The 12391-nt window shown below is 34.3% G+C and overlaps 1 protein-coding gene across 7 annotated transcripts in view; it reads left to right on the top strand.

The window, feature by feature from the left end:
* Positions 1-11770, top strand: part of LOC105835866 (guanine nucleotide-binding protein G(q) subunit alpha) — a 34807-nt gene extending 23037 nt beyond the window's left edge. Inside the window, exons 3-9 of one of the 7 annotated variants that reach the window (XM_028193430.2) lie at positions 648-802; positions 1567-1695; positions 2396-2524; positions 4225-4354; positions 4436-4589; positions 5979-6086; positions 8139-11769. In XM_028193430.2, coding sequence (XP_028049231.1) covers positions 648-802; positions 1567-1695; positions 2396-2524; positions 4225-4354; positions 4436-4589; positions 5979-6086; positions 8139-8221 — 888 coding nt within the window. In that variant the 3' untranslated portion in view covers positions 8222-11769. Of the gene's footprint in view, positions 1-647; positions 803-1566; positions 1696-2395; positions 2525-4224; positions 4355-4435; positions 4590-4910; positions 5019-5978; positions 6087-6179; positions 6213-6718; positions 7492-8138 lie in introns of those variants that run through there. The other 6 variants (XM_028193429.2, XM_028193431.2, XM_028193426.1 and 3 more) reach the window with 6 other exon arrangements.
* Positions 11771-12391: the final 621 nt, after the last annotated feature.

Genomic DNA, 12391 nt, shown 5'->3' with positions numbered 1-12391 from the left:
TAACATTCAATTCTTATAATTAGTTTGCTAACTAATTAATTATATGTAGGATCATATGAATAGCATTCCAAATACGTTAAATTAATTCTTTGATGCGTTCTGGAGCAACACTTGGACTAAACTGCATTATCTAACAGCAATGTCTGATAAAAGTATTACATTTTTTGTTATACAATTTTCAATGCCTTTAATTAGTTCATTAAATAATATGTGATAGGAATTATTTATATGACACGTAATCATGTGTAATTTAATTTTGCGTTTGCAGACCTAGGTGTATGTGTGTATATCTCAGTATAGATATATTTTTAATCCATTTTTCATCCATTTTCACCAATTTAACTTATTCTGTATCTTTTGCCAATTCTTAGAATTAATTGAAAAAGAGAGAGTAAGTTAAACCGAGATCAAAGGTAATCTATATTAATGAATATAAATCATTGCGATCGCAGGTCAGGCTCCGCGTTAAAGGGTTAATTAAAGCGTTAACCGTCGGGTATCAGAAGGTTAACGATATCTTCGTATCGCGTATTTGATATCGCACGTTCTGATACATCAGACTAAAAACGCGGAAATCATACGTCGCCGATTTCGTTTCGCCACATTTCCGTTAGACTAATGCCGTTTCTCTTCCTCCTCCTTTCTAGGAAAAAGCGGAACTGGTGCGGAGCGTCGACTTCGAAACGGTAACGACGTTTGAGAGCCCGTACGTGGAGGCGATCAAGGACCTGTGGGCGGACGCGGGTATACAGGAGTGCTACGACCGTAGACGGGAATACCAGCTCACGGACTCCGCCAAGTAGTAAGTATTTCGCAGCTGCCGGCTGCGCCGCGCCTCCCCCCCCCCCCGCCCCCTTTCGCGCAGACGACGTGTACATTACCTCGTCCACGTGTCTTATCGAGAGATCATCCTCCCGTTCTTTCGTCTGCAACATCCAGAATTTCCTCGCCAACAAAACACGTGTAACAGGGTGATCGGGATTCTTTGCACTTTGCTTCACTCTCTTTCTCTCTCTCGTTGATTTGTTTTCAACAAATTGAGTTTTTTTAAAGCATCGAGAAGCTGCTTTATAATTTCTGCGCTGACTTACAAATAAGTTATTTTATCTCGTCTATTCTAATTGAACAAAAAAGAGGAGCTAAATTAACAAAAAAAGATCTCTTGTCGAAGATACAGACGGAAGGAGCACTTGGGATCTTGCGCATATCCGAACAGCTCACAGCTTCTGAAAGGGCTTAGGTCAATTTTTAATAAAGACGTTTTAACGCATAAAGTGTGTAGGATCATGTTCCCGACTGTTTTTTCTCCTGGAAGAAAGAGGAAGACAGTTGACTTAAGGCTTTTCAAGAAGCTCTTCATTTTCAGAGACCTTTTACCGGGATTTTTCGGAATCTTGTTTAAACACGTGCCTACCCCTGATCCCTCTTACGTTTGCATTTCGAAGCAATGCTTCTGATATTCACGCGCACACCAGACACAATTTAATTCTCTCTCACGGCTTTACTACTCTCCTCTTCTCCTGCCCTCCTCCTGTATACCCGGGTATTGAGAACACGATGTTTCAGTTACCTAATGGAGATAGATCGAGTCGCGGCATCAAACTACCTCCCCACAGAACAGGACATTCTTCGTGTGAGAGTGCCCACCACTGGTATAATTGAATATCCCTTTGACTTGGAAGAGATCCGATTTAGGTATGTGTGCCTCTTGCGGTCAGCCAACAAGGATGATGAAAGATGGAGCGAGCTGTCTGCCTGCGCCTGCAAAACCACCTGGGCCGTTTCTGCATCCTTTTTGTCTTCTGTGATTTATTCGCTGCACCTGGGATTCGTTGTTCGATTAAGTGTTCGCCTGTCCCCCATGATGCTATTTAAATCCTGTGACTTTCTTCCTTAAATATAAATATACAGCTAATTAGCAAAATAGGATTTTCGAAATTGTAAAAAAAAGCGTTATTTTATTATCAGTTGATTGAACTGATTTTATTTTATAAATAAAATAGAAAATTTAAATTATTTCGTTTTATAACGGTCAAAAACTGATTGCCAAACTGTAATCTCTTTTTTCTGATAATGTTCTAATATTGTTAAAAAATAAAATTATTTGTGATTTTTTTTCTCTGTGATATTATCCAGTTTGTATTTTAAAGAAACCTCTGTGATTTCATATACATCATTTGTCTCGAAAACAAAAAGTAATCACGAAAGGTGCTAAAGTAAGTCTCAGGATTCGGCATCAACTGGTTAAAATTTTTTTCAGACTAAACCAATGGACAAGCATGTGTGACAACTGTTTTATATGATATTTCCTTGTTTTATGATTTAAATATATATTTTTAAGTGTACCACGCATGGCATGCACTTCCAGACAGCAGCTTTTTGTTTCGTTTTGCAGTTATCTTAGTGATCTAGAGCGTATCGAAAAGCCTGATTTCCTTCCGACCGAGCAAGACATCCTCCGGGCACGAGCTCCCACCACCGGAATTATAGAATATCCATTTGATCTGGACTCCATCATATTTAGGTACTAATAGTTTTTCAATCCGATTCTACTCCAACGTACACTCGAATTTTTTGTTTTATAATTAGATATTTTCAGACATCGCAAAATATCTCCATACAAGAAGCAATATGAACTATTTAAACTTTTTTCTTTTTTTTACTAAAATATTTTTAAATGAATTTTTCATAAATTTCAAATAGATTGTTTTCTTAACGAGAGCAATGAGCAACAGTACCTAGAAGAACCTAGAAGATGTAGAAATTTTAAGTAATTAAACTTCTAGCATGAAAATAAGATAACTGTAATATATAATCTATTTTTAAGTTAACTGCCTCAATAAAATTTGAGTTTAACTATTAATATAACTATTAACAATTGCAAAAAGTCTTTAAAAACAAAGTTAGTTGGAACAAAAATTCCAACAAAATTCAATGCCTGGTTAAGTAACTTTATTCTTTTTCCGTTTTTCTGAGAAAAGCGAAAGATGAACAGGAGTTACATATAAAATTATTATGAACAAGCTTCGACGTTTGCATGTTTTTTTATGTGTTTTATTATCTTTTAAAAATTAGGTTGTTTAGTTAGATAGACGTACTTAAACGAACGAACAATAAATGTAAAAATTAATTTGTTTGAAACTTTTTAAAATATGCTATGTCTTATGTGGATCAAACTAAGCACTAATGAACGTGCTCTTTGCATTTATTGTGGTGTGAACAATTTTCTGAACCATAACAACTTAAATTTACATTCCTTATTCGTTCACTGTTTGTTCAATGTATCATTATAGTAATGCTATTGCATGTAATGAACTTTTATATTAATATTATTTGTAATTATATAGAAAAATAATAAATATATATCTTTTTATGAATGCATTGGAATAATTAAATATTTTGTGGATTTTATAAAGTAAATTAAAATAAATTGGGTCACAAGAAAGAGAATACGATTTACTTATTTTATAATAGATTATAACAAAATTAAGAATTTCTATAATTTGTATGATGTGTGTGCATAATATATAATGATTTATTTTTTATTATAATCTAATTTAGATTTATATTTTATTTTAAGATATATCTTCAAACTTTTGTAAGTGTAAGTTTTTAATCGCGCCATAATTCGTAAAGAAGATTCGTAAAGTAAAATATAAAGTGCATTTTATTTATATTTTTATTATAAACTGCAAAAGATCCTAAAAATGTATGAAAATGAAAAACACAGCATAATAGGTGTATAGTTTACGATAGGCGCATAGCTTACAATAGACGCTTGCATGTTATATTTAATTTGGTGAGTTTACCAAGATTTAAGGACCATCGTAGGCCTCGCCTTATGACCTGATTTATTTTATGTATTTTTTAACATTAAGAAGCGCGTAGAAATCATATCCAATAGACTACATTTTTTAGTAATCAAGATTTTATATATATATATATATATATATATATATATATATATATATATATATAGCTGAATTTTTATATTTTTCTTTTATGCTACCTTTAAAGAGATTTTAAAATAATTGTTCTTATATACTTCTATATTAGTTTCTGTTAACAATAAATCTAAATTTTCAAAAATTTTTTAAAGTTTAAACGGTATCAGAAACTCCATATTTAATAGATTATTCTAAATTAAAAATACAAAAGAAAATCCAACTATTTTATTTAAATACTATCAATAGTATTTAGTTTAATAAAACGTATTATTTGCAGGATGGTAGACGTCGGTGGCCAGAGGTCGGAAAGAAGAAAGTGGATCCATTGTTTCGAAAACGTCACTTCAATTATATTTTTAGTAGCTCTAAGTGAATATGATCAAATTCTATTTGAATCGGAGAACGAGGTAAACATAATACTTTTAAAGACACATCGAAATTATCGATGAACTTGAACGCGCTGTTATAACTCATCTGATTTCTTTTAGAATCGAATGGAAGAAAGTAAAGCATTGTTCAAAACGATTATAACATATCCCTGGTTTCAACACTCTTCTGTTATCCTGTTTCTCAATAAAAAAGATCTGCTAGAAGAAAAGATTATGTACTCTCATCTCGTCGACTACTTTCCGGAATATGATGGTAAGTTATGATATTTTAAATATTTTTTAGGACCTTTATACGAACGGATTACCATTGACTATTCAACCTATAAAATATTAAATCCGTTCTGATTGTTACATCTTAATTCATATTTAAAAAATAAATTCTCAACACGAGATGTTTATTGAGAGATGAATAATTTTTGAAGTTCTTACACTGTTGTGCAATGTTTTCACAGTAATTAAAACAAACTAATAGATTTTTTACTAATTTATTGATTATCTCAAGATGCACAGGCTGAATGAAATATGATGAGAGATTTATTTCAATATTGATAAATAAATAAGTTCTATGGTATAGGCCCGAAACAACAAGACGTACCGGCCAGGGAGTTCATCTTAAAGGTGTATCTCGATTGTAATCCCGATCCCGACCGAATGTGCTACTCTCACTTTACATGTGCGACAGGTCGGTCCGAGTACTGAGTGTGTCTCGAGCAGAAAACGTAGATTCCCTAGCAATATTTGTCGAACGATTAGAGTAATAATATTTCATACACTCTCGTGCTCTTTATTTGTAACTTTGCCTCTCTAATGTTTCTGAATTTGCGCGTGATTATTTATTATTTATTATTAGCAGTAAATTTGCAAAGTTATTTTAATACATACCAAACCTATAATTGTAATTCTGCGCGTAATTGGCGATCAGTAGTACGTAATCTTGATACAAAATTAACTTGTATGTATGTTGAAGCTATAGTATAATAGCAATAATCAAAACGCTCGTCATATTCTATGTTATAACTTGTAACTTTGTAAGATATGTCATTATTAATTATTGAGCATTTGACAAAAGTTACAACACATTGAATATCTAAATATCCAACAAAGGTTGCATATTAAATTGAAATTCTTAGTTCACGATGAAGGATTTACTATTACATGTAAGCAACTTTGCTTCGAATTTGCAAAATTATACTCGGTGTTCTTACATAAGCTCTCTAGCTCATTAATGAGAGGCTTTCGAAAGGCTTCTTTGATGTTCACTACGACTAATTTAATAAGCTATCCTTGGAGAGCGTATATTGGATTTGAGTGGAGCACAACATTATTCCATTAAAATAGATCGATATCCGTCTGCGTTTCGCATTACACTACGCACATGAACGAAACTGATATCGCGCGATATATTTTTTGATACAGATTTATTCCTGTTTTGTAAAACACGAAATCCCGTAACCTTTTCTTGGCCAGATTCCAGCTTATAGTTCTTATCGTATTTACATCTGGTAAAAATCTCAATATCGATTAATTATTTTGTTATTAAGCGACTATTAAAAAATACTGGCTTACAATTAGTAATATATACTCGCTTTGTAGATAAATAAAGTAATGCTATATGTCCCTTCCTTGCTTGTGTATTTCGCAGGTCGGCAGAGAGATGCTATACAAGCTAGGGAATTCATTCTGAGGATGTTTGTTGACTTGAATCCGGACAGCGAGAAAATTATTTATTCCCACTTTACGTGTGCCACAGGTAGGCTAGAATCTTGATAATTCCCATGTATAAAAATACCGTATTTTTCTCGCTTTATAACAGTTCTTCTTCGATGTGTTGTGTCTTGTACAGAGCTTGTATGTTGCCTGCTTCCCATATAATCAGGTGTGTAATCAAATGTTATAAATGCACCATGGAAAAATCAACCTTTGTACGAAAAACATCTTTTACTTCTCCCAGTAAAGAACACAAGAATAAATATATTCATTTTGTATATAAAAAAATTACATATAAACAAAAATAAGATTAAACAAAATATTTCTAATTAGTAGAAAATATAGAATATTAAATAGGAAATATTAATTTGAAGGAGTTACTTTAAAAAAGGAATAAATGCAGTGAAAGAAATTATAAATGCAAATGATCTCAATATAATTCTAATTTTTCAAAGATTTTTTAGTTTATATCTATTAATTACAAAAGTATACACACACACACACACACACACACACAGAGAGAGAGAGAGAGAGAGAGAGAGAGAGAGAGAGAAATATTAAAGTAATATAAATTTGGTACCAGGTTGATTTTTCATAGACTTAAAATGGTGCTGACCAATCTCAATGATGCCCGATTTATATTTTGCATGCTGCGTTCATGGAATTAACCATCAGATACGGAAAACATCAAGCTTGTATTCTGCGCTGTTAAGGATACGATCATGCAAAGTGCGCTTAAGGAGTTTAATCTTGCTTAACGCGATTATATAGATATTATCAAATATACGCAGATTCTTGATGGTATTATTTAATATTTGAACGCCGAGAATGACAACGACACAATAGATAACGACAAAGCTACCTCAGTATAATTCCAACATGTACTAAAGGAGTAGCCACAAAGTAAAACAATATTTGACAGTAGTATTACAGTAAAGAACGAGTTTTGAGGATTTGTTTAAATATTCTCACATATTGCTTTTTAAATCCACAGCTTAGATCTGTGTCACTCTCGACGATTAGTCGTCGACTGCGAGTACAATTTTATTTTCGAGAATTTTTAACACAACTGCCAGCTTTATCGTTAATAACATTATAATTACAATATCGATAAATTTACATTAAGTATTTTAATATACATTAAGTAAAAATATATTAGCCTTATATAATCTCTAAATGAAAAGAATATAGCAATTTATGTTTATTCCAATAATTGCTAAATTAATTCTATTTTTCGCAACATTGTGTTGTTTAATATACCTTTGTAATAAACAAAGACTCTGCGATATTTTATTAAGTCATTATATTATTATAGAATCGGGCGAGAGTAAAATGCTACTTGTACTAAAGTTCCATTCGTCTACAAATGTTATTTTATATAAAAATAATACAATATTTTTGTGATGATTGTATATAATATTCATAAAAATATTTAAAGTAAAATTTCACTTAAATGTGTATTACTCTAATTTTGTAAATGTTATATTAACAAAACCTGCTATTTATTCAATTTTATACATTACTAATTTTCAACTACTTAAGCTTTTTTAAAACAAATACTGAAAAAGAAATTATATTATGGTTTATGGTTTCTTTTTCGTATTGCTAAAAAAAGTGTCTTGAAGGGAATTGCATGCTGCATGTGTGTCATGACTGTCCAGGGTTTGAAGCTTCATGCTTAGGGTAAGTGCCCATCTTCGTTTTGCGCTATTTTTATGTTAATCTTTTCAAGAGAGATCTTTAATAATAACCGTTATTAAGAATCAATAATTTATATTATACTATATTTAATTTATATTATATTATACAGCATTTAATAATTAGCGTAGCATGGTATGACATTTACAAACAAATATATACTATTATTAGTTTTAAGGTCCAATTTTCTAAGAATGTTTAGTGGTATATATATATATATATCAAAAGTTTCGGAAGGTTTAAATGCTGTTCACAACAGCAAGTTGAGAATCTTATTTTGAGGAGAAAGAAAATTATTCTCGTAGCATGTACTTTATGCGACTAGTTTAAGCTTCTCTTGACCCAGTCTTATGGATATATTCTGATATTTAAACACGTACCTTCTTTTATTCCACAGATACGGAGAACATCAGATTCGTATTCGCGGCAGTAAAGGACACCATTCTCCAGTCCAATCTGAAGGAGTACAATTTGGTTTAGATGGCGAAACGCGCTGCAAATCCAAGCGGACTCGACCAGTTTCTCTCGCACCCTGACCAATGTATCAGTGCGAGATTACTACTCCGTTGACTCGCGAGCGTGATCCGTGGAAACGACGTGAGGAACGACGAAGAGGCAGACAGAAACTCATGGTGTCGTCGTATACGCACGCATGTATCGATACGTGCACCACATTGAGCTTCGCCGCATCGAGAGTGTTATACCAGTACGAGTAGCTAAAACGCGTAATTATGAAGGACATGAAAGCGAGGAGCGATACAAGAAGACGAACATGGACCTAAAAGCGTCACGACCGTTACGCGTTGGTTTTTTTAGCGGAGGAAAAGGGAATATGTGAGAAAAGAGCGAAATCTCTTCACTGTCGATACCAACTCGCGCGAGTCGATTCGTTTCTCTCGTACATCGGTTCCCGTTTTGGGATTTGTTACCTTTCTTTTGTAGATTAGTTCTTAGTCGATATCGCGGGCGAATGCGTCCACCTTCCCGGGCTATGGATGCGTCAATACCCGAGGATTCCGGGCATCGTTGTCTGACTTTTATATATACATATATATTTATATATATTTATATATATATGTATATGTGAACGAACGATGGAGTACCATGTGTCTCACGCGCGTGAGCGTGGCGCACAGCGCGGCTGTGCCGCGTGGATTTTTAAACGGCGCGTCCGTCTGTGTTCGTCTCGAGTCCAAGAGATCTCAGCGGAGGAGAAGAAACTGAAGAGGCGAAACAGCGAGGCGAGCGAACGAAAAAATAAAATAAAATAAACCGGGCTTTTTAATCGCGAATTAGATTCGATGACACAAGTGAGAACAATTCTAGTGCCATTTACTAGTGTGGTGTTGTTTTTCTTTTTTCTTTCCTTTCTATTTTCTTTTTATACTTTTTCTTTTTTTCTCAAATGTATTAAACGCTGAATTATGAGGAACATCCTTCGTTTTAGAGTTACGCGAAAGCCAAAGTGTTTTTGTTTCTTCCTTTTTATCCGTGCCAGAAATAACTCAAAGTTCTTTCTGCATGTGACTCAAATCCATTAAAAATTCATCATATAAATATTGTTATATATAATATAAAACAGAATGAGAAATAGTTTAGAGCGCGAGAGAGGGAGAGAGAGAAAGAGAGAGAAAGCGAGAAAGAGAAAGAGTGAAAGATAATATCAGCGGGAGTGGCGGAGAGGGAGAGAGGCAAAAGAAAGAAAGTAAAAACGAGTGCGAGAGAGAGAGAATGTGTATGTGTGGGTGTGGGTGTAGGTGTATGTAGGTTTGAAGGAAACTTCGCGTTTGCGGAAGCGAAAGATACTGCGGAGGGAATTGCGTCTGTTCGATGTGACTTAGGTAATTAAGGCGCGCGGGAGGAGCCCGCAGATATCTCTCTCTGCCGTCTCCTCTCTCTGCCGGCTTTGCGTGTCGGGTTGCACGAGGAGAACGTTCCTTGAACCGCGAACGAATTCCTTCGGCATAAGAGCTTCTGATTTGCAAGAACAAATTCTTCGACAATGAAAGGTTTCATCTTGTAGAGATGAATTCCTAAGGAATGTAAGATCCCGATGATATTCTTGAGAATAAGAAAATCTCAATTTGCGAAGACAATTTCTTTGAAAACGAAAGAATTTTTTATAAATAAGCGCTCTGCTTTTTCGAAGGTGAATTTCTTAAGTAATGATGAAGGAGTTCGTCGCGGTTCTTCTTTCGTCAGATCCTCGTCCTTCCACGCAATGGCCACCGCGCGCAGCCAAGATCATGGGTCCCTTTTCTCTTGGAAGAGAGGAGCCTCATGCCTCTCGCTCGCCCCCGTATCCACATTATACAGTGTACGTACATATGAACTGCTCACTGCCTGCGCTTGGTCATATGCTGGCTAGCGCGCTGCCCGTTGCTCGTACTCTCCGATGGTTCGATATCTTCTCGAAGCCGTGATTTTCGCCGCCTTCCCTCCTTTCCTGATGATGGGTGAAAGCGGACGAATGAAAAATAAAAAAAGAAGTGATTAATGAAAAAAATTAACGTTGAATTTGAGTGATTAAAGGAAAGCTCTGTAAATTAATGTAACAAAATGACAAGAAACATTCGAGAAAGGAAAATGCGGAAGGAAGAGGCAAGAAATGAGATCGAAATTAGCCGTTAAGATTTCTTTTTCTATTGGAAGATGCGATAAAAGAAACGGGATAGCTAATAATACAAGGAACAAATAAAATTTTACAAATACGCGTGTCACTGTCTGTGCAAGAGAACGAAAAATTCCTCTTTTTCGCTCGATTTTAAAATCAAATCCATCTTCCTAGTATATCATGAAAAGAGAACTACGACGACGCGCGGAAGCTACAAGGAGGAATGACAAGCCAAACCTTGCCAGGTTTTTCATGGATGGAAACGCGAGGGTTTGAAAGATAAAACTCTGCTCACATACGAGTAAATACGAGTTGTTACAAGATGATTTGACCCAAGTTGAAAGCGATTTTACTAGACGTAATCGCGAGGGATAGCGATAGCGGGAGCTGCGCGCCAACCCGGAGAGTACATCGCGCTGATAGAGACGATCCTCTCTACGTGACAATCGGCCGAGGTCCGGGAGGTTTCCTGTTCGGACACCGATACGTGTAACGGCCCGAACGTCGCCGGACCTCGCCGGTGTCGCGCACGCACATACACCGGGCAGTATGTGTCATATACCTTAGTTGTGTCACACCCACCTTGGTTGAATCACTGAGTTTATATGAAAAAAAAGTATATATATATAAATACATTGGATAATATATTATATATTAAGCGGATACCAACAAATAATATTGAATAATACCACTAATAATTATAATAATAATGATTATAATAATTATAATGATAAAATAATAATAGTAATAATAATTAATAATAGTAATACTGCTTGGTTTTCATTGAGAACGCGTGATTAAACGGATGATGGCAGAGAGGGAGGGAGAGATAACGCGTGTGCAGACATGAAGTGCAAAATGATGCTAGTGAGAAATATGAATGAGTGAATGAGAGAAAAAGAATGCGTGTGTGTATGTGTGTATATGCATATGTGCGTTATTGTGGGTGCGTCTTTGTGCACATGTATGCGTATTTTGTGCAATTGCGTGAGCGTATGCTCGCGTGTAAGAAAAAAAATGGAGAGAGGGGTTGGCGAGAAAAGAGAGAGGAGAAGCAAGAGACGGACAGTAGACGAGGGAGTGACTTTCATTGTGCGTGCGTGAGAGATACTTTATTGAGAAATAAACAAATGAAGATCGGTTGCAACACTACTAGGCTTTGTACAACCCTAATCGAGAAATCGACGAGTAAACGACGTGCAAGAGTCACCAAGGGGCTGTTAGGTTCATTTGTAAATCATCTCTCCTTCGTCAGGAGGCGTACACCACCCTTCTGGGAGCGTTAAATATGTTGGGTATTCTTTCTCTGTGTATAAAATTGTAAACACCTATCAAGCCCAAAATCAATGTTTCTAACTTATTTATAATAAATAATATACATTAATGATAAAAATAAACACAGTTTGTGACAGTAGTATCGACGAGTGTAATGAGAAAATTCATCCTGCAATTGCAATGATCCTTATACTGATCCTTATAATTTTCTTCCATTCCGCATGTTTGAAATGCCAATATCTATGCGTTGTGGCATTCCATATATTTCTTGCAAATATTGTAACCATGTTCATAAAGTAATGAAAAATAATTAACAATTTTCGGAGTTATGAATTTCAAACATTTTCGTTAAAAATTTTTGGAATTTTAAATAGTACAATCTTCTTGCTAATTATATTCTTCCAATATTCTTTATCAATTTTCGTGAATTTAATTTTTCGCATTAAAATTTCCCAATTTAAAAATCTAAGAATTACGATCTTAATATTTCATCTAATTTTATTTATTTATTAAATCATTAGTATATGGAAATAGATATATATAATTTATTTATAAAACATTTTTCATAACGCAGGTTTTATTATACTTTTCAAAGTTAGAAAATGTATATTATTATTGATTACATTTATATGTATTGTATTAATTAATTTGACTATAACAAGGAGTGGAATACGCGCAAATAATTTTCATTACCTTTTACAATATGTAATACGCGTCGTTAAAAAGAACGCAATAGAAGTACGATATAACAGTAATTTTTT

The sequence above is a fragment of the Monomorium pharaonis genome, chromosome 9 (assembly GCF_013373865.1).
Source record: "Monomorium pharaonis isolate MP-MQ-018 chromosome 9, ASM1337386v2, whole genome shotgun sequence".
NCBI lineage: Eukaryota > Metazoa > Arthropoda > Insecta > Hymenoptera > Formicidae > Monomorium > Monomorium pharaonis.
This window is presented reverse-complemented; position numbering and strand designations above follow the sequence as displayed.